Consider the following 23588-nt stretch of genomic DNA (forward strand, 5'->3'; position numbering starts at 1 on the left):
CACCCAGCGCTACATGACCCAGGATAAAACACACAATATGTTACCCAGATAGCGCTGTAATCTTTATTTTTGTGCCAAATGATGTGCCCCCCCTTCTTTAAAACTCTCTTTCACTGTGCATAAGCAGGGGAGAGTCCGGGGAGCTTCCTCTCAGCGCTGTGCTGTGGAGAAAATGGCGCTGGTGAGTGCTGAGGGAGAAGCCCCACCCCCTCAGCGGCGGGCTTCTGTCCCGCTAAAATATATAAAAAACTGTCGGAGTCTCTTTATATATACAGTGCCTAGCTGTATATATCTACTTTTGCCAGAAAATGAGGTTATATTGCTGCCCAGGGCACCCCCCCTGCGCCCTTACAGTGACTGCCGTTTGTGTGTGCTGTGTGGGAGCAATGGCGCACAGCTTAACTGTTGTGCGTTACCTCAGTGAAGATCTGAAGTCTTCTGCCGCCTTTCAAGTCTTCTTTCTTCTCATACTCACCCGGCTTCTATCTTCCGGCTCTGTGAGGAGGACGGCGGCGCGGCTCCGGGACGAACTCCAGGGTGAGACCTGTGTTCCGACTCCCTCTGGAGCTAATGGTGTCCAGTAGCCTAAGAAGCAGAGCCTTGAAACTCACAGAAGTAGGTCTGCTTCTCTCTCCTCAGTCCCACGATGCAGGGAGTCTGTTGCCAGCAGGCTCCCTGAAAATAAAAAACCTAACAAAATACTTTCTTTCAGGAAACTCAGGAGAGCTCCCTGTAATGCACCCATCTCCTCTGGGCACAGTAGTAAACTGAGGTCTGGAGGAGGGGCATAGAGGGAGGAGCCAGTGCACACCCATACCTAAAGTTTTTCTTAAAGTGCCCATGTCTCCTGCGGAGCCCGTCTATTCCCCATGGTCCTTACGGAGTCCCCAGCATCCTCTAGGACGTAAGAGAAACAATAAACTCTAAAAAATAACTTTTATCAGGAAAACTCAGGAAAGCTCCCCTAGCTGTGACCGGCTCCTCCTGGCAAATTTTCTAAACAGAGTCTGGTAGGAGGGGCATAAGGGAGGAGCCAGCCCACACTCTCAAATTCTTAAAGTGCCAATGGCTCCTGGTGGACCCGTCTATACCACATGGTACTAAAGTGGACCCCAGCATCCTCTAGGACGTAAGAGAAATCTCAATTTTTCAGGAGTCTGAAAGCGTGAATCCGGCTTAAGCCAAGGTTCTTTCAAAATATCTGCAAAATGTATATACGAAGGATAGACAGCTACTTGTCCTTTCTGTCGCTTGAAAAAGGCTGTCGAAGTCTCCGCCTCTACCGTATCTTGAAGATTAAGAGTCTGACGTATGGTTTCTAGCAATAACCTGACACCTGAGCTTGTAGACACCTCCTCTTCTTCTCAAGCGGAAGTATCCTCCCACTCAGAATCCAGTTCACCTTCTTCCAGAGGGGTGGCTACCGAATCTAACTCTTCTCCTGGGAAGGCGATAGCGGGCAGCGGATGCTGTCGCTTAGTGGCCGCTGAGCTCAAAGCAGTCACAATTTTGCGAATAGATTGTGTCAAGTCTGAAAGACTTTTGCCCATATTTCTTACCCATGGTGGCTCCTCAGCAGATTGACCTGAATCAGCACCTGACTGGGACCGACGCAAATCAGCAATAGCATTGGCAATGTTACTGGCCCACAGAGGAATAGACTGATCTGTAGACCCACCAGGCTGCTCTACAGCAGGCGTCACGGAGCATGCAGTGCAGAGAGAACCAGGATCCGTTTTACCCTTTGAAAGTTTAGAGCCACACTGAGAACAGGCAAAATACACAGCTGAGGCTGCTTTCCCTTTAGCAGATTTGTCCGGTTTACTGGCCATTCTCTGTGAAATCCTACCAGTGGTCCATTAAGTAAACAATAAGTAAATAATAAGAAAAAAGAAACAGTAGTCTTATAGAGAGTTAAACCTATAATAGAATTATCCACTAATTATGTGTTGTAATGATATGTACCCCGCCTGTATAAATCACAGAGTGAGTAATAGAAGAACCTAGTGCCTTGATCAACTAAACTAGCTCCACAACATAGGAAACAGCTGTACAATAATACAGGGTCACTGCAATACTTGCTAATTGCTGCTCCCAGTCTATACTAAACACGGTGAGGCGCTGGAATCCCGGTGTATAATGTGCTGTGTGCTGGAGCATCCCCCACTGTGTCCCTTCAGTCAGCGTGGAGAAGATGGCCTTTGCAGCGCAGTCCCGCCCCCCTACAGAATGAGGAAGGCAGGTGTGAAGACGCTGCTGGGTGGGAAGACGGTACCTCCCTCCTGCGTCCCGCTGCGGCTACTGCCCCTTCAGGAAACGGACCTCTGCTACCTACAGTCCCTTCAGGAAAAGGACTTTTGCGTCTGAACTGAGGGACACGGCTCCGGTGAAACTAGCGGCGGCAGCGGGTAGTGTTCACTCTAGGCTGTTTTAGCAGGGTGCCCGTTTTTTAGAAGGCAAACCCCGCCCTGCCCCTTTTGCGGCGCCCTGCTAGAACAGCCGCCTGCTTCCTGCCCTCCCAGCGTGTAAAGATGCCGTGCACATGCGCGCGGCATCCATTCACGCATTGGGAGAGAGCTGGGGGAAGCCCAGCACCGACGAAGGTGCTGGGCACGCCCCCAACAGTGACGTCAACGGCCACAGATGCCCTCTATAGCAGCGTCTGTGGGCCGTACCGCCCACTAAAATGACAGGGGGGGGGGGGGGGGGACGGGACCACGCCCCCTAATCTGCATGACCGCGCGCGCCAATGTGCCCCCGAACTCCGGCGCCCTGCCCCTTCATCATCCTAGAAGGAACACTAAGCGGGACTGAACCGCTCCGTCAGCTCTTACAAGCAAACAGTCCGCTGCCTCCTTGAAGTGATGCACCGGACAATGGAAAAATACACAAGCGCCCCCTTAATATGTGTACGCTATGACACACATACAGTGAACTCAATACATACTGTATATTAATTTGAGTAACAGCCCAACACTGCCCAAGCAGGTTGTGGCTGTCCTACCAGTACCGGAATAAGTAAGCCCCAGTGACTCGTAGTATGGTGGCTTCTTAAGAGGCCCTGTAGAGTGGGAAATTCCTTAACTAACTAACCCCACTCCTTTTATACTTGTCACCTGTATACAGGGACTAAGTATATAAGAAAACTGAAATTAAACAAAAAGAAACCTAACTAAAATCTATAGTTAAAAAAAAAAATTGGTGCCTGTACTCCTCAGTCACAAAACTAAAACGGTCAGGCTGGATATGGGAGGGGTTAGAGGGGGGAGGAGTTAGTTTTTATAGGTTCTGTGCCAAACTCCCTTCCCACACACTCTACCCCATCAGTAAGTGCGCAGCGTTCCCCAGATGGATGAAAGAGAAAAAGAAGAATTTACTCACCGGTAATTCTATTTCTCGTAGTCCGTAGTGGATGCTGGGACTCCGTAAGGACCATGGGGAATAGCGGCTCCGCAGGAGACTGGGCACAACTAAAAGAAAGCTTTAGACTAACTGGTGTGCACTGGCTCCTCCCACTATGACCCTCCTCCAGACTTCAGTTAGGATACTGTGCCCGGAAGAGCTGACACAATAAGGAAGGATTTTGAATCCCGGGTAAGACTCATACCAGCCACACCAATCACACCGTATAACTCGTGATACAATACCCAGTTAACAGTATGATAACAACTGAGCCTCTCAACAGATGGCTCAACAATAACCCTTTAGTTAAACAAACACTATATACAAGTATTGCAGACAATCCGCACTTGGGATGGGCGCCCAGCATCCACTACGGACTACGAGAAATAGAATTACCGGTGAGTAAATTCTTATTTTCTCTGACGTCCTAAGTGGATGCTGGGACTCAGTAAGAACCATGGGGATTATACCAAAGCTCCCAAACGGGCGGGAGAGTGCGGATGACTCTGCAGCACCGAATGGGCAAACTCTAGGTCCTCCTCAGCCAGGGTGTCAAACTTGTAGAATTTATCAAATGTGTTTGACCCCGACCAAGTAGCTGCTCGGCAAAGTTGTAGAGCCGAGACCCCTCGGGCAGCCGCCCAAGAAGAGCCCACCTTCCTCGTGGAATGGGCTTTCACTGATTTAGGATGCGTCAGTCCAGCCGCAGAATGTGCAAGCTGAATCGTACTACAGATCCAGCGAGCAATAGTCTGCTTTGAAGCAGGTGCACCCAACTTGTTGGGCGCATACAGGATAAATAGCGAGTCAGTCTTTCTGACTCCAGCTGTCCTGGAAACATAAATTTTCAGGGCCCTGACTACGTCCAACAACTTGGAAGCCTCCAAGTCTTTAGTAGCCGCAGGCACCACGATAGGTTGGTTCAGATGAAAGGCTGATACCACCTTAGGGAGAAATTGGGGACGAGTCCTCAATTCTGCCCTATCCATATGGAAAATCAGATAAGGGCTTTTACATGACAAAGCCGCCAATTCTGATACACGCCTGGCCGAAGCCAAGGCCAACAAAATGACCACTTTCCACGTGGCTAAGTGGCTAAAACCAATGTGACTTTAGGAAATCCAACACCACGTTGAGATCCCAAGGTGCCACTGGAGGCACAAAAGGGGGCTGAATATGCAGCACTCCCTTAACAAAAGTCTGAACTTCAGGTAGTGAAGCCAGTTCTCTCTGGAAGAAAATCGATAGAGCCGAAATCTGGACCTTAATGGAACCCAATTTTAGGCCCATAGTCACCCCTGACTGTAGGAAGTGCAGGAAACGGCCCAGCTGAAATTCCTCCGTTGGGGCCTTCCTGGCCTCACACCACGCAACATATTTTCGCCATATGCGGTGATAATGATTTGCGGTTACTTCTTTCCTAGCTTTAAGCAGCGTAGGAATGCCTTCCTCCGGAATGCCCTTTTCCTTCAGGATTCGGTGTTCAACCGCCATGCCGTCAAACGCAGCCGCGGTAAGTCTTGGAACAGACAGGGCCCCTGCTGCAGCAGGTCCTGTCTGAGCGGCAGAGGCCATGGGTCCTCTGAGATCATTTCTTGAAGTTCCGGGTACCAAGCTCTTCTTGGCCAATCCGGAACAATGAGTATAGTTCTTACTCCTCTTCTCCTTATTATCCTCAGTACCTTTGGTATGAGAGGAAGAGGAGGGAACACATAAACCGACCGGTACACCCACGGTGTCACTAGAGCGTCCACAGCTATCGCCTGCGGGTCTCTTGACCTGGCGCAATATCTTTCTAGCTTTTTATTTAGGCGGGACGCCATCATGTCCACCTGTGGCCTTTCCCAACGGTTTACAATCAGTTGGAAGACTTCTGGATGAAGTCCCCACTCTCCCGGGTGGAGGTAGTGCCTGCTGAGGAAGTCTGCTTCCCAGTTGTCCACTCCCAGAATGAACACTGCTGACAGTGCTAACACGTGATTTTCCGCCCATCGGAGAATCCTTGTGGCTTCTGCCATCGCCGTCCTGCTTCTCGTGCCGCCCTGTCGGTTTACATGGGCGACCGCCGTGATGTTGTCTGACTGGATCAGTACCGGCTGGTTTTGAAGCAGGGGTTTTGCCTGACCTAGGGCATTGTAAATGGCCCTCAGTTCCAGAATATTTATGTGTAGGAAAGTCTCCTGACTTAACCATAGTCCTTGGAAGTTTCTTCCCTGTGTGACTGCCCCCCAGCCTCGAAGGCTGGCATCCGTGGTCACCAGGACCCAGTCCTGTATGCCGAATCTGCGGCCCTCTTGAAGATGAGCACTTTGCAGCCACCACAGCAGAGACACCCTGGTCCTTGGAGACAGGGTTATCAGCCGATGCATCTGAAGATGCGATCCGGACCACTTGTCCAACAGGTCCCACTGAAAGGTTCTTGCATGGAACCTGCCGAATGGAATTGCTTCATAGGAAGCTACCATCTTTCCCAGGATCCGCGTGCAGTGATGCACCGACACCTGTTTTGGTTTTAGGAGGCCTCTGACTAGAGATGACAGCTCCTTGGCCTTCTCCTCCGGGAGAAACACTTTTTTCTGTTCTGTGTCCAGAACCATCCCCAGGAACAGTAGACGTGTCGTAGGGACCAGCTGTGACTTTGGAATATTTAGAATCCAGCCGTGCTGTTGTAGCACCTCCCGAGATAGTGCTACCCCGACTAACAACTGCTCCCTGGACCTCGCCTTTATCAGGAGATCGTCCAAGTACGGGATAATTAAAACTCCCTTCTTTCGAAGGAGTATCATCATTTCGGCCATCACCTTGGTAAAAACCCTCGGAGCCGTGCAGAGACCGAACGGCAACGTCTGGAATTGGTTATGACAATCCTGTACCACAAATCTGAGGTACTCCTGATGAGGATGGTAAATGGGGACATGCAGGTAAGCATCCTTGATGTCCAGTGATACCATGTAATCCCCCTCGTCCAGGCTTGCAATAACCGCCCTGAGCGATTCCATCTTGAACTTGAATTTTTTTATATATGTGTTCAAGGATTTCAAATTTAAAATGGGTCTCACCGAACCGTCCGGTTTCGGTACCACAAACATTGTGGAATAGTAACCCCGTCCTTGTTGAAGTAGGGGCACCTTTACTATCACCTGCTGGGAATACAGCTTGTGAATTGCCTCTATCACTGCCTCCCTGCCTGAGGGAGTTGTTGGCAAGGCAGATTTGAGGAAACGGCGGGGGGGGGGAGACGTCTCGAATTCCAGCTTGTACCCCTGAGATACTACTTGAAAGATCCAGGGATCCACCCGTGAGCGAGCCCACTGATCGCTGAAATTTTTGAGACGGGCCCCCACCGTACCTGGCTCCGCCTGTGGAGCCCTAGCGTCATGCGGTGGACTTAGCGGAAGCGGGGGAGGACTTTTGCTCCTGGGAACTGGCTGTATGCTGCAGCTTTTCCCTCTACCTCTGCCTCTGGGCAGAAAGGACGCGCCTCTAACCCGCTTGCCCTTATGGGGCCGAAAGGACTGTACCTGATAATACGGTGCTTTCTTTGGCTGTGAGGGAACATGGGGTAAAAATGCCGACTTCCCAGCTGTTGCTGTGGAAACTAGGTCCGAGAGACCATCCCCGAACAACTCCTCACCTTTATAAGGCAAAACTTCCATGTGCCTTTTAGAGTCTGCATCACCTGTCCACTGCCGAGTCCATAACCCTCTCCTGGCAGAAATGGACATTGCACTTATTTTAGATGCCAGCCGGCAAATATCCCTCTGTGCATCTCTCATGTATAAGACTGCGTCTTTAATATGCTCTACGGTTAGCAATATAGTGTCCCTGTCTAGGGTATCAATATTTTCCGACAGGGAATCTGACCACGCAGCTGCAGCACTGCACATCCATGCTGAAGCAATAGCTGGTCTCAGTATAATACCTGTGTGTGTATATACACAGACTTCAGGATAGCCTACTGCTTTCTATCAGCAGGTTCCTTTAGGGCGGCCGTATCCGGAGACGGTAGTGCCACCTTCTTTGACAAGCGTGTGAGCGCTTTATCCACCCTAGGGGATGTTTCCTAACGTGACCTATCCTCTGGCGGGAAAGGGTACGTCATTAGTAACCTTTTAGAAATTACTAGTTTCTTATCGGGGGAAGCCCACGCTTCTTCACATACTTCATTTAACTCCTCAGATGGAGGAAAAACTACTGGTAGTTTTTTCTCTCCAAACATAATACCCTTTTTTGTGGTACCTGGGGTAACATCAGAAATGTGCAACACATTTTTCATAGCCTCAATCATGTAACGTGTGGCCCTATTGGAAGTTACATTAGTCTCATCGTCGTCGACACTGGAGTCAGTATCCGTGTCGACATCTGTGTCTGCCATCTGAGGTAGCGGGCGTTTTAGAGCCCCTGATGGCTTTTGAGACGCCTGGGCAGGCACAGGCTGAGAAGCCGGCTGTCCCATATTCGGTATGTCGTCAAACCTTTTATGTAAGGAGTCGACACTGTCACGTAATTCCTTCCACATAACCATCCACTCAGGTGTCGGCCCCGCAGGAGGTGACATCACATTTATAGGCATCTGCTCCGCCTCCACATAAGCCTCCTCATCAAACATGTCGACACAGCCGTACCGACACACCACACACACCGGGAATGCTCTGACAGAGGACAGGACCCCACAAAGCCCTTTGGGGAGACAGAGAGAGAGTATGCCAGCACACACCAGAGCGCTATAATAATACAGGGATTAACTGAATTATTTCCCCTTATAGCTGCTATATAAGTTATACTGCGCTTAAATTTAGTGCCCCCCCTCTCTTTTTTACCCTTTGTAGCTTGATACTGCAGGGGAGAGCCAGGGAGCGATCCTTCCAGCGGAGCTGTGAGGGAAAAATGGCGCCAGTGTGCTGAGGGAGTTAGCCCCGCCCCTTTTTGCGGATGACTTTTCTCCCGCTTTTTTCAGGAATTCTGGCAGGGGTAATTTATCACATATATAGCCCTGGGACTATATATTGTGATGATTTGCCAGCCAAGGTGTTTATATTGCTGCTCAGGGCACCCCCCCCCAGCGCCCTGCACCCATCAGTGACCGCAGTGTGAGGTGTGCATGAGGAGCAATGGCGCACAGCTGCAGTGCTGTGCGCTACCTTGTTGAAGACCGAGGTCTTCTGCCGCCGATTTTCCGGACCACTTCTTGCTTCTGGCTCTGTAAGGGTGACGGCGGCGCGGCTCCGGGACCGAACGATCGAGGTCGGGTCCTGTGTTCGATCCCTCTGGAGCTAATGGTGTCCAGTAGCCTAAGAAGCCCAAACTATCTCCAGTCAGGTAGGTTCGCTTCTTCTCCCCTTAGTCCCTCGCTGCAGTGAGTCTGTTGCCAGCAGATCTCACTGTAAAATAAAAAACCTAAATATACTTTCTTTCTAGGAGCTCAGGAGAGCCCCTAGTGTGCATCCAGCTCAGCCGGGCACAAGATTCTAACTTAAGTCTGGAGGAGGGTCATAGTGGGAGGAGCCAGTGCACACCAGTTAGTCTAAAGCTTTCTTTTAGTTGTGCCCAGTCTCCTGCGAAGCCGCTATTCCCCATGGTCCTTACGGAGTCCCAGCATCCACTTAGGACGTCAGAGAAATAAAGATAAAATAAGATTTTACTTACCGATAAATCTATTTCTCGTAGTCCGTAGTGGATGCTGGGGACTCCGTCAGGACCATGGGGAATAGCGGCTCCACAGGAGACAGGGCACAAAAGTAAAAGCTTTAGGATCAGGTGGTGTGCACTGGCTCCTCCCCCTATGACCCTCCTCCAAGCCTCAGTTAGGATACTGTGCCCGGACGAGCGTACACAATAAGGAAGGATTTTGAATCCCGGGTAAGACTCATACCAGCCACACCAATCACACTGTACAACCTGTGATCTGAACCCAGTTTACAGCATGATAACAGCGGAGCCTCTGAAAAGATGGCTCACAACAATAATAACCCGATTTTTGTAACAATAACTATGTACAAGTATTGCAGACAATCCGCACTTGGGATGGGCGCCCAGCATCCACTACGGACTACGAGAAATAGATTTATCGGTAAGTAAAATCTTATTTTCTCTGACGTCCTAGTGGATGCTGGGGACTCCGTCAGGACCATGGGGATTATACCAAAGCTCCCAAACGGGCGGGAGAGTGCGGATGACTCTGCAGCACCGAATGAGAGAACTCCAGGTCCTCTTTAGCCAGGGTATCAAATTTGTAGAATTTTACAAACGTGTTCTCCCCCGACCACGTAGCTGCTCGGCAGAGTTGTAATGCCGAGACCCCTCGGGCAGCCGCCCAGGATGAGCCCACCTTCCTTGTGGAATGGGCCTTGACAGATTTAGGCTGTGGCAGGCCTGCCACAGAATGTGCAAGTTGAAATGTGCTACAAATCCAACGAGCAATCGTCTGCTTAGAAGCAAGAGCACCCAGTTTGTTGGGTGCATACAGGATAACAGCGAGTCAGTTTTCCTGACTCCAGCCATCCTGGAAACCTATATTTTCAGGGCCCTGACAACATCTAGCAACTTGGAGTCCTCCAAGTCCCTAGTAGCCGCAGGTACCACAATAAGCTGGTTCAGGTGAAACGCTGACACCACCTTAGGAAGAAACTGGGGACGAGTCCGCAGCTCTGCCCTGTCCGAATGGACAATCAGATATGGCTTTTGTGAGACAAAGCCGCCAATTCTGACACTCGCCTGGCCGAGGCCAGGGCCAACAGCATGGTCACTTTTCATGTGAGATATTTCAAATCCACAGATTTGAGCGGTTTAAAATGTGATTTGAGGAATCCCAGAACTAAGTTGAGATCCCACAGTGCCACTGGAGGCACAAAAAGGGGGTTGTATATGCAATACTCCCTTGACAAACTTCTGGACTTCAGGAACTGAAGCCAATTCTTTCTGGAAGAAATTTGACAGGGCCGAAATTTGAACCTTAATGGACCCCAATTTGAGGCCCATAGACACTCCTGTTTGCAGGAAATGCAGGAATCGACCGAGTTGAAATTTCTTCGTGGGGCCTTCCTGGCCTCACACCACGCAACATATTTTCGCCACATGTGGTGATAATGTTTTGCGGTCACCTCCTTCCTGGCTTTGACCAGGGTAGGAATGACCTCTTCCGGAATGCCTTTTTCCCTTAGGATCTGGCGTTCCACCGCCATGCCGTCAAACGCAGCCGCGGTAAGTCTTGGAACAGACCTGGTACTTGCTGAAGCAAGTCCCTTCTTAGCGGCAGAGGCCATGAGTCCTCTGTGAGCATTTCTTGAAGTTCCGGGTGCCACGTCCTTCTTGGCCAATCCGGAGCCACGAGTATAGTTCTTACTCCTCTACGTCTTATAATTCTCAGTACCTTGGTTATGAGAAGCAGAGGAGGGAACACATACACCGACTGGTACACCCACGGTGTTACCAGAACGTCCACAGATATTGCTTGAGGGTCTCTTGACCTGGCGCAATACCTGTCCAGTTTTTTGTTCAGGCGGGACGCCATCATGTCCACCTTTGGTCTTTCCCAACGGTTCACAATCATGTGGAATACTTCCCGATGAAGTCCCCACTCTCCCGGGTGGAGGTCGTGCCTGCTGAGGAAGTCTGCTTCCCAGTTGTCCACTCCCGGAATGAACACTGCTGACAGTGCTATCACATGATTTTTCGCCCAGCGAAGAATCCTTGCAGTTTCTGCCATTGCCCTCCTGCTTCTTGTGCCGCCCTGTCTGTTTACGTGGGCGACTGCCGTGATGTTGTCCCACTGGATCAATACCGGCTGACCTTGAAGCAGAGGTCTTGCTAAGCTTAGAACATTGTAAATTGCCCTTAGCTCCAGTATATTTATGTGGAGAGAAGTCTCCAGACTTGATCACACTCCCTGGAAATTTTTTCCCTGTGTGACTGCTCCCCAGCCTCTCAGGCTGGCATCCGTGGTCACCAGGACCCAGTCCTGAATGCCGAGTCTGCGGCCCTTTAGTAGATGAGCACTCTGCAGCCACCGCAGAAGAAACACCCTTGTCCTTGGAGACAGGGTTATCCGCTGATGCATCTGAAGATGCGATCCGGACCATTTTTCCAGCAGATCCCACTGAAAAGTTCTTGCGTGAAATCTACCGAATGGAATCGCTTCGTAAGAAGCCACCATTTTTCCCAGGACCCTTGTGCAATGATGCACTGACACTTTTCCTGGTTTTAGGAGGTTCCTGACTAGCTCGGATAACTCCCTGGCTTTCTTCTCCGGGAGAAAACCCTTTTTCTGGACTGTGTCCAGAATCATCCCTAGGAACAGCAGACGTGTCGTCGGAAACAGCTGCGGTTTTGGAATATTTAGAATCCACCCGTGCTGTCGTAGAACTACTTGAGATAGTGCTACTCCGACCTCCAACTGTTCTCTGGACCTTGCCCCTATCAGGAGATCGTCCATTTTCTTTGAAGAAGAATCATCATTTCGGCCATTACCTTGGTAAGGACCCGGGGTGCCGTGGACAATCCAACCGGCAGCGTCTGAAACTGATAGTGACAGTTCTGTACCACGAACCTGAGGTACCCTTGGTGAGAAGGGCAAATTGGGACATGGAGGTAAGCATCCCTGATGTCCCGGGACACCATATAGTCCCCTTCTTCCTGGTTCGCTATCACTGCTCTGAGTGACTCCATCTTGATTTGAACCTTTGTATGTAAGTGTTCAACTATTTCAGATTTAGAATAGGTCTCACCGAACCGTCTGGCTTCAGTACCACAATATAGTGTGGAATAATACCCCTTTCCTTGTTGTAGGAGGGGTACTTTGATTATCACCTGCTGGGAATACAGCTTGTGAATTGTTTCCACTACTGCCTCCCTGTCGGAGGGAGACGTTGGTAAAGCAGACTTCAGGAACCTGCGAGGGGGAGACGTCTCGAAGTTCCAATCTGTACCCCTGGGATACTACTTGTAGGATCCAGGGGTCCACTTGCGAGTGAGCCCACTGCGTGCTGAAACTCTTGAGACGACCCCCCCCACCGCACCTGAGTCCGCTTGTACGGCCCCAGCGTCATGCTGAGGACTTGGCAGAAGCGGTGGAGGGCTTCTGTTTCTGGGAATGGGCTGCCTGCTGCAGCCTTCTTCCCTTTCCTCTATCCCATGGCAGATATGACTGGCCTTTTGCCCGCTTGCCCTTATGGGGACGAAAGGACTGAGGCTGAAAAGACGTTGTCTTTTTCTCCTTTATACGGCAATACTTCCATGTGCCGTTTGGAATCTGCATCACCTGACCACTGTCGTGTCCATAAACAACTTCTGGCAGATATGGACATCGCACTTACTCTTGATGCCAGAGTGCAAATATCCCTCTGTGCATCTCGCATATATAGAAATGCATCCTTTAAATGCTCTATAGTCAATAAAATACTGTCCCTGTCAAGGGTATCAATATTTTCAGTCAGGGAATCCGACCAAGCCACCCCAGCGCCGCACATCCAGGCTGAGGCGATCGCTGGTCGCAGTATAACACCAGTATGTGTGTATATACTTTTTAGGATATTTTCCAGCCTCCTATCAGCTGGCTCCTTGAGGGCGGCCCTATCTGGAGACGGTACCGCCACTTGTTTTGATAAGCGTGTGAGCGCCTTATCCACCCTAAGGGGTGTTTCCCAACGCGCCCTAACTTCTGGCGGGAAAGGGTATACCGCCAATAATTTTCTATCGGGGGAAACCCACGCATCATCACACACTTCATTTAATTTATCTGATTCAGGAAAAACTACAGGTAGTTTTTTCACACTCCACATAATACCCTTTTTTGTGGTACTTGTAGTATCAGAAATATGTAACACCTCCTTCATTGCCCTTAACAAGTAACGTGTGGCCCTAAAGGAAAATACGTTTGTTTCTTCACCGTCGACACTGGAGTCAGTGTCCGTGTCTGTGTCGACCGACTGAGGTAAAAGGACGTTTTAACGCCCCTGACGGTGTTTGAGACGCCTGGACAGGTACTAATTGGTTTGCCGGCCGTCTCATGTCGTCAACCGACCTTGCAGCGTGTTGACATTATCACGTAATTCCTTAAATAAGCCATCCATTCCGGTGTCGACTCCCTAGAGAGTGACATCACCATTACAGGCAATTGCTCCGCCTCCTCACCAACATCGTCCTCATACATGTCGACACACACGTACCGACACACAGCACACACACAGGGAATGCTCTGATAGAGGACAGGACCCCACTAGCCCTTTGGGGAGACAGAGGGAGAGTATGCCAGCACACACCAAAAACGCTATAATTATACAGGGACAACCTTTATATAAGTGTTTTTCCCTTATAGCATTTTAATATATATAGTCATATCGCCAAATAAGTGCCCCCCCTCTCTGTTTTAACCCTGTTTCTGTAGTGCAGTGCAGGGGAGAGCCTGGGAGCCTTCCCACCAGCATTTCTGTGAGGGAAAATGGCGCTGTGTGCTGAGGAGAATAGGCCCCGCCCCCTTTTCGGCGGGCTTCTTCTCCCGTTTTTCTGAGACCTGGCAGGGGTTAAATACATCCATATAGCCCCCAGGGGCTATATGTGATGTATTTTTAGCCAGAATAAGGTACTATCATTGCTGCCCAGGGCGCCCCCCCCAGCGCCCTGCACCCTCAGTGACCGCTGCTATGAAGTGTGCTGACAACAATGGCGCACAGCTGCAGTGCTGTGCACTACCTTATGAAGACTGAAAAGTCTTCTGCCGCCGGTTTCTGGACCTCTTCACTTTTCGGCATCTGCAAGGGGGTCGGCGGCGCGGCTCCGGGACGAACCCCAGGGTGAGACCTGTGTTCCGACTCCCTCTGGAGCTAATGGTGTCCAGTAGCCTAAGAAGCCAATCCATCCTGCACGCAGGTGAGTTCACTTCTCTCCCCTAAGTCCCTTGATGCAGTGAGCCTGTTGCCAGCAGGACTCACTGAAAATAAAAAACCTAACAAAACTTTTACTCTAAGCAGCTCTTTAGGAGAGCCACCTAGATTGCACCCTTCTCGGCCGGGCACAAAAATCTAACTGAGGCTTGGAGGAGGGTCATAGGGGGAGGAGCCAGTGCACACCACCTGATCCTAAAGCTTTTACTTTTGTGCCCTGTCTCCTGCGGAGCCGCTATTCCCCATGGTCCTGACGGAGTCCCCAGCATCCACTAGGACGTCAGAGAAATGTGGAATGACTATGAACAGGACATAAATAGCCTTAATAATGAAAGTATGTGTGACTTAATAGCTCAGAAAATGACTCACCATTTGGCTGGATGACATAGTTGTCCTGAAGGGGGCGCTGGTTGAATTGGAACTCACACTTTGGTTCTCATTAAGTTGCTTGTTTAACCAGGAAATAACTGCATAAAGGTATCATGGCAAATTAGTTATGTTTAGCTACAGAACAGATGTCAAAACTAAGTTACGCAAGGATTAATTTAGCCTGGTTAGACGTTATTACTAATCAATCAAAATTAATGTAAAGACATTGTGCTTATTTTTGAGTGATGAGGACCAGACATATGCACACATGGATATTTTTCTTGCACCAGTGATGCGTCCGGTCACAGATGCATTCCATAATTGCCTGGCGATTTTAGCCATTGTACATTTACTCCAAAACCTTGTGTGTACTGGGCTGGCAGTATGGTGACTGCAATGCAGGCAGGACGTCCCACAAGGGCACAGAAGAGAGGTGGTTGTTAGATAAACAGTTAAAAGGTCGACACCATAGGGTCTATAGTCAAAAGGTCGACAAGGTCAAAACTTTGTCATGAAAATTTTTTAGAAACACATATGGTTAACATGTTTTTTAGGTTTTTTTTCACTTTTACAACTTTTGCTATCCATGTCACAAACTATTACCTTTAGTAACCTAGCGGTGCGCTGTGAGCCACTGCGCCCAAAGCGTGGCAAGCGGATTGAGTCCGCAAGGGGACGAATTTCAACAAATTTGGCTGAAGTATGTTTAACAACACCAAAAAAAGTTGACTTTTTTTTGCATCTACCCTTTTTCCTGTCGACCTTTTAACCATCTAACAATCCACTCAGCACAGAAAGCAGATTGGACACAATGGAACGGCTGGTCAGCTAATAGAAAAACTGAGCAATACCCTTATATGATTCTTCTCTCACCATTCTCATTTGTTTTAAGCAGCTCCTTACTCTCCTCCAACTTCCCTTCCGTTTGTTGAAGTTGCTGATGTATTTTCTCTACCTGAAATACACACACCTAAGAAATTTAGATTTTTTTTGCTTTAAACCTCAGCAAGTCATAGATTTAATGCATTCTATATACCGTATATACTCGAGTATAAGCCGACTTTTTCAGCACAGTTTTCTATGCTGAAAAAGCCCCCCTCGGCTTATACTCGAGTCAACGGCTGCAGCAGACGCCGTGGGCTGTGTGGGCGTCCGCTGCAGCCGGCTCCAGGGACAGACACTAGAGGTCATTATTGACCTCTAGTGTCTGTGCGGCGTTGCTATGGGAGAGACGTCATGACGTCTCTCCCATAGAGATGATCGGGTGCCGGGAAGCGGGCGCCGGCGCGGGCGGCCAGACGGAGCGGCGACCAGATGGAGCGGCGGCCAGACGGAGCGGGGATCCAGATGGAGCGGCGGCCAGACGGAGCGGATGAACAGATGGAGCGGCGGCCAGACGGAGCGGAGCAGCGCAGCAGCAGAAGAAGCGGTCGGGAAGCAGGAGCGGGGCAGTGGTAAGTATTGTTTTAGTGTGTGTTTATGTTTGTAAGCTGCAAAGGGGGCACAGTAACAGGGGGCAAACAAAGGGGGCACAACAACTACTGGGGGCAAAGAAAGGGGGCACAACAACTACTGGGGGCAAAGAAAGGGGGCACCACAACTACTGGGGCAAAGAAAGAGGGGGCACAAATACTGGGGGCAAAGAAGGGGCATAACTACTGGGGGCAAAGCAACGGGGGCATGTTTTTATCTGTCACTGGGGGTATATGTGGCACTGGGGGCACAACCCTAGAAACAAACATTACCCCCTGGCAACAAGCATAACACCTACCGCATAAAATCCCTGGCAACGAGCATGACACCCTGAGCATGAAAACCCCTGGCACCGTGCATTTCCCACCCTAGGCTTATACTAGAGTCAGTAATTTTTTCCTGTTTTTTGTGGTAAAATTAGGTGCCTCGGCTTATATTCGGGTCGACTTATACTCGAGTATATACGGTACATTAAACTAGTATCTATGACCATAAAGTGCCACACAATCATTTCCCATATTACACCAGCATGTTTACATCAAATGAGGATTTGCCTATTTCACGGTATTAAAACCAGATATAACGTAAATATTTCATCCCTAAGTCACTGTAAATTTGACACTACGAAATTATCTTCTAAATCTACTATGTGCTTTCCTAGTGAGGAAACTGCATCCTCCACCTGAGTCAGACAGAGGAAATGTGTACTTGAGCACTATGGTGGCTGCAGTGTCCAGTCAAATGAAGATTTTGTACTACGAAAGCTACATTCACCCACTACCAAAGGCTCCTTTAAATCAGATCAACAAAGTTCCGATGACTACACACACAGCCCAGTGCTCCACAGCAACAAATAGCTAAGTATGGGGCAGATTTATTAAGCCTGGTGAAGTGATAAAGTGGAAGGTGATAACGCACCAGCCAGTCAGCTCCTAACTGTAATTTTTCAAATCCAGCCTATAACATAGAGAAGTTAGAAGCTGATTGGCTGGTGCGTTATAACCTCCCACTTTATCACTTCACCAGGCTTAATCAATCTGCCCCTATATCTTCAGAACCTGTCTGCTGTCTCATATTTACAGGATATATCAGTTATGCATTCATCCAGGTCAACATAATAGCATAATACAGGAATCCACTGCAGAAAGAGACTGGAGTGAAATTACAGAAAAGACCACTGAATTATCCTGGTGATGTGTTCAGTATTCATCAATTCTACAGTCCATGTACAAGTCTACCAGATTGCACCTTCCTATTAACTAGTCTCTCATCAAATGTAGATCAGAGTGTGCAATACTTTACCTCTTCCTCTTTCAACCTCAGGCTCTGCTGAACATCCTTCATCTTCCTTTGCTCTTCCTGAATCAAAAGTCTATTTTCTGAGAGCAGCTTCTCCTGTTGCACAGTCACTGCATTCTTCAGCTTTAATTTGCCCATCAAAGTCTTCAAATCCCCCTGAAGCTTCTTTATTATATCATTGGCCTTCATATAGCAACAGGACAACATAGCAAAATATAATATACTGTTAGAATGGAGTCATCACAGCAGGAATCCAGCCAAGGGAGTAGCTACCATAAGTGCAGGGAGTGCAGTAGCTGGGGCCCCGAGCTGAGAGGGGCCCACCTTCCCTGTCACAGTTACATGTATTATATACAAGGGCGCAGCTACCATAGGTGCATGGAGTGCAGCAGCTAGGGGTCCTGAGCTGTGAGGGGCCCACCTTCTCCGTCACAGTTACATGTGTTATATACAGGCGGTAGCTACCATATGTGTAGGGAGTGCAGCAGCTGGGGCCCTGAGCTGGGAGGGGCCCAACTTCACTGTCACAGTTCCATGTGCATGGAGGTATGACCTCCATGCAGCCAAATCTAAGGGCCACTACTGTCTGCTGCTTTTGACACTGTGGACCACCCTCTCCTTCTGCAAATCCTTCACTCTCTTGGTCTGCGTTATACTGCCCTCTCCTGGCTGTCCTCCTACCTCTCTGATCATTCCTTTTCTGTCAATGCAATCCTGTGTCCTAATTCCTTGGATTACCGACTTTGGCTCTTACCTTCAGGAGCTCGGCAGATAAGGATTTTATCGTTGCCTCCAGCTTCCCGATCTGCACTTGCTTCTTCTCAGCACTGGCCTCTAACCTGGTCTGTTAAAAAAAATAAACATACATAAAGTTACATTATATAATATAAAAGCAAATTATACTTACCGATAATTTCATTTCTCCTACACTACTTCATGGCAGCCCTTACTCTTGGGATTGTATCCCATTCCTAAACTTAGACAGGGAATTTTTTGAAACACTTTAGGACCACCCACTTCGGGTATATAGCCCTGCCCCTCACCCTTCCTCCATAAGTCTTTTGAGTGTCTCCTGTGACCAGGCTATCTTCATACTCCACTAAGGGAGGGTATATTGTAGGCTGCCATGAAGTATCTCGGAGAAATGAAATTATCGGTAAGTATAACTTGCTTTTTTCTCCTACACTACTTCGTGGCAGCCCTTACTCTTAGGATATACCAACACTCAATATAGGGAGGGCAATATAAAAACACAAGAGACATTTTGTCAATGCTGAAAATCATAATTTGTTTAATTCAATGCCGCATCAAAAATACGTTTTCCAAAGTGCGCATCAACAACATCTACCGCATAATGACTAGAGAATGTATGTATGGAAGACCATGTGGCTGCTGCACATATATCCTTCGGCGAGAGTCTTGCCTTCTTAGCCCAAGAAGCTGCCATGGCCCTGGTAGAGTGTGCCTTTAGCTGTTCCGGAACCTCCCGACCATTCTGTTTGTAAATAAACGCCAGGAGTTCTGTAATCCATCTGGAGATGGTCTGTTTTGTAGGTTTCTCACCCTTCCTTGCACCTGAATATAACACAAAGAGGTGTTTTGTCTTACAGAACTCTTGCACTCTGTCCAGATATACTGAGATTGCTCTGATTAAATCCAAACTATGCATCCTCTCCTCCTCCTCCTCATTCTGCGGATGCGGGTAGAATGATGGTAACACAATGTCCTGATTCAAATGGAAATCTGACACCACCTTAGGCAGAAAATTTGGATTAGTCCTTAGAACAAGTCTATCCGGGAGGAAATTAAGATAGGGCTCCTCGGACCACAGAGCCTGTAGCTCTCCAACTCTTCTGGCTGATGTAATGGCCACCAGAAATACTACTTTCCAAGTTAGAAATTTCATCGAGACGTCCTGTAATGGTTCAAACGGAGACAATATTAACGAATTTAAAACTAAATTGAGATCCCACGGAGCGACAACCGACCTAAAGCGAGGTCTTATCCTTTTAATTGCCTGACAGAACTTCTTCACTAGGCTCTCGTCAGACAATCTTCGCTCCAACAGGACACTCAGTGCTGCTATTTGGACCTCGATAGTGGATACCGCCAGCCCTTTCTCAAAACCATCAAACAAGAATTGTAGGACCTGCGATGTCTCTGCTTTCTGCGGGTTAAATCTTGAGCCGGACCAGGAAATGAACGTTTTCCAGACTCTATAGTAGACCTTAGAGGATACCTTTTTTCTCGACTGAATCAGCAAACGACTTGCTCAGATAAACCTTTGTCTTTCAATAATTGCCGTTCAATTTAATGCCGTCAAATGAAGTTGTTGTAAATTCGGGTACAGCAATGGACCCTGATGTAACAGATCCGTTATTAGCGGCAACGTCCAAGGTTCCCCTGCTGCCATTCTCAGTACTGAATGAAACCACACTCTCTTCGGCCAATATGGGAGAACTATTATGACCTGCGCCCTCTCTTCCCTGATCTTCCTTAGGATACGTGTAATCATTGGAAACGGAGGAAAAACATATGCTAGCCTGAACCCCCATGGGAGAGAGAAGACATCCACCCCGCCTGATCCTGGGAGATGATATCGGGAGAAGAACAGAGGAACCTTCGCATTGATGTGCGTGGTCATCATGTCCACCTGTGGCTGGCCGAACTTCTGTACAATCTGTTTGAACACTGTCGTTCAATTCCCATTCTCCTGGTAGCACTTCTTGCCTGCTGAGGAAATCTGCCACAGAATTGTCTACTCCAGGAACATGTAGCGCTGATAGGGACTCGAGATGACCTTCCACCCAACGCAGTATGTTTGACACCTCTTCCATTAACACATGACTTCTGGTGCCTCCTTGCCAAATAAGATAGGCTACCACTGCTACATTGTCTGAAAATATCCTGAGATGTTTCTCCTGTAACTGCTTCTGGAAATATTTCATCACCTTCCACACAGCTCTCATTTCCCTGTGGTTTAAAGACAGTCTTTCCTCTTGCTGGCTCCACCTTCCTTGGCAGTTCTGTTGCAACATGTGCGCCCCCCAACCAACTGCACTTGCATCTGTCGTTAAAATGAGGAAGTGACTATCCGACAAAGTCGTCTTCCTGTCGACCAGTTCCGCCTCCATCCACCAGTCTAGGAAACGTCTTGCCCTTTGACCTAACTTTATGCGATAATTCAGGGAATAACTTCTTCGACAATAACTTAGGATCTCTAGCTGAAGATCCCTCATCTGCCATCTCGCCCAAGGGACCACGTCTATGGAGGAGGCCATCATCCCTAAAAGACTCATCCCCTGACGCAGAGTCACGCTGTTGCATTCCTTTAGCAGAGAAGCCAGATTCCGAATCTTTGAGCATCTTTCTTCTGAAAGACCTATTGTATAATTGGCAGTATCCACCTGTACTCCGAGAAACTGGAGCTCTTGCCTTGGTTCTAGCCGGCTTTTCTCCCAATTTATTAACCAGCCATGCTCTTGTAGGATCTGCAGCGTCACTTCTAACGCCACTTTTACTTCTTGACTCGACTCTCCGCACACCAGTAGGTCGTCTAGATATGCCCAAATTGCTATCCTTTGTCCTCTTATTACGGTCACCAGTGCCGACAGCACCTTGGTAAATATCCTTGGAGACGTCTTCAGACCGAAAGGAAGGCATGTAAACTGAAAATGCTTGCCCATAACGAAAAACCTCAGGTACTTTCTGTGCCACTTGTGTACATGCACATGAAAGTAAGCATCTTTTAGGTCTATGGACACTAAGAAATCCTCTTTCCTTACCCCCGACAGAATGGATTTCATCGTCTCCATACGAAATTTTATCGTCTTTATATATTCGTTGAGCTGTCTGAGATCTAGTATCGTCCTGAAATCCCCCGACGCCTTTCTTATCAGAAATATTCTGGAATAGAATCCACTCTCTCTTTCTGAAGGCGGGACAGACTCTACTGCATTCGCCCTGATCAACTTTTCTAAACTGTCCTCCAGGGCCTTTAATTCCAGACTTACAGCTGGGCTTCTTGAACTTACAAATTTGTCCCTTTTTGGAACTTCGGAGAATTCTATCCGGTATCCCTGAGATATCACATCCAGTACCCATGCGTCTTGAATTGAATACTGCCAGAGACTGACAAACTTCTGGAGCCTGGCTCCCACCGTAAAGGATACCAGAACTCTGCGATAGTCATGGTCTTCGTCCACCTCTCCTGTAAGCCTGGCGAAAGGACTGCCTATTCGTCCCCGAGGAATACCTTCCCACAAAAGCTCGCCCCGGTCTAACTTCTTGCCTCTTTAAACTGTTGTTTAGGGGAAGGAAACGGAAATTTATTTATTTTGTCCTGAGGTAACTTCACTGACTTACCCCCTGACATCTTTTGTATAATGGCCTCTAGCTTATTTCCAAATAATAGGGAACCTTCATACGGTAAGGACACCAGCCGGTTCTTGGAATGCATATCTGCTGACCATGACCTAAGCCATAAAGCTCTCCTAGCCATTACCCCTGCCGCCATGGATTTTGCTGCTAAATCTAACACATCCAAAGAAGCTTCGCACAGATACTCTATGCCTTTGAGCATGATACCTAGACTTCTCTGCAAATATTGCCTCGAGATTTTTTCTTCAATATCTGTGGACAACACTGATCCCCAAACTCTCAATGCTCTGGAAACAGATGCAACAGCCACACCAGACCTTAAAGACACTGCTGAGGACAAATGTAATTTCTTCAGCGCACTCTCCATACGCTTATCCATGCCATCTTTCAGGACAGCTCCGTCCTCTAACAGAATTGTAGTTTTAGACACCATTTCTGCCACTTCCGCATCAATTTTAGGCACTGTACACCAGCCCACAAATTGCTCATCCTCTACTGGGAACATCCGATCCACTCGTTTAATACTGCCAAGTCTCTTATCAATGTTTTGCCACTCCTTAGACACTACATCCTTCAATGCTTTGTGAACCGGAAAACATCTGCTCTTTTTGGATTTATCCCCAAACAAAACATCCTTATCTACATCTCCTTTATCCTTCTGCTTATAATTCATGGTCTTAAATATATTCTTTAAGAGACTGTCAACAAGATCCAAATTAAACTGTCTTCCTCCTCTTCTGACCCCGAACTAGAGAAAGCCTAATAATCAGCATAATTGCAAATAGAGGCTGACTCGTCCTGAGAGTCAATACTAGCCAGGGATCTAGATCTTTTACTTCCCTGCAAATCAGCCAGCTGTTCTTTAGTAACAAAGGACCTCTTCATCCAGTCCTTCAATTCCTGAATCTGACTGGACTGATTGGCCTGCTGAATGTCACTCTGTATACAGTCCTCACAGAACTTCACATTCTCAGTGGAAGAAAAAATCTTATCACATGCTGCACATTGTATATCCATATGCCTCTTCTTGCATAGTCTCTTCTTAGGTGGAGACACACTACAAAAATTAACAGCAGTAGAACCATATTAAAACCCTAACTACCAAGAAAAAAATTAAAACCTGAGAAAAGGAACATGTCCTCTATGAGGACTTACCTCTTTCGGGCACTCATTGGTTTATGGGGAGAAGGCTCTTTATTCATCCTGCTGGTAAGCATAGATCCTGCCCAGCTTATAGGAGTCTCTCACTCCTAGTGTGCAGCGCCATTATTTAAACCAACTAAAAAGATCATAGAGAGCGGCGCTGAGCAGACCGTCACACAGCTTACAGGACGGCCGCTCCAGCACTTCCGCCCGCCAACCGCCGCACGCTGCCTCTCACACAGCGCTTCCGCCCGCCAGCCGCACTTCCCCTTCGCCCCGCTACCCTTCCGGCCACCCGCACTTCGGGTCCCGCCGGAGATACAGGCGCTGCGGCGAGCGGAGCAAACTGCACCCGGGGAGACGGCTCCAGACAGCGGCGGGAGGGAGAGGGACCAGCAGCAGATACCTAGCAGGCGGACACCTTAAAGCTGAAAGCACACTTTGCCTTCTCCAGGGAGCCACCCTCTTCCAGTACAGCTACACAGAGGCGTATCACTGGGAATAGAGGTAAATCTTAGTAGAAAAAACAGCATCATATCCTGTCAAGCTAGGAGACAGGAAAAAAGACTAATGGAGGAAGGGGAGGAGCAGGGCTATATACCCGAAGTGGGTGGTCCTAAAGTGTTTAAAAAAATTCCCTGTCTA

At 48.5% G+C, this 23588-nt stretch overlaps 1 protein-coding gene across 2 annotated transcripts in view; it reads right to left on the bottom strand.

The window, feature by feature from the left end:
* The window catches only part of SASS6 (SAS-6 centriolar assembly protein), a 147027-nt gene that overhangs the window by 43739 nt on the left and 79700 nt on the right, over window positions 1-23588 (bottom strand). For both annotated transcript variants that reach the window (XM_063940067.1, XM_063940066.1), the window contains exons 9-12: window positions 18175-18264; window positions 17424-17603; window positions 15522-15603; window positions 14649-14746 (exon numbers count right to left, since the gene is read on the bottom strand). In XM_063940067.1, coding sequence (XP_063796137.1) covers window positions 14649-14746; window positions 15522-15603; window positions 17424-17603; window positions 18175-18264 — 450 coding nt within the window. The remainder of the gene's footprint in view (window positions 1-14648; window positions 14747-15521; window positions 15604-17423; window positions 17604-18174; window positions 18265-23588) is intronic.

This window comes from Pseudophryne corroboree, chromosome 9 (genome assembly GCF_028390025.1).
Source record: "Pseudophryne corroboree isolate aPseCor3 chromosome 9, aPseCor3.hap2, whole genome shotgun sequence".
Taxonomy (NCBI): domain Eukaryota; kingdom Metazoa; phylum Chordata; class Amphibia; order Anura; family Myobatrachidae; genus Pseudophryne; species Pseudophryne corroboree.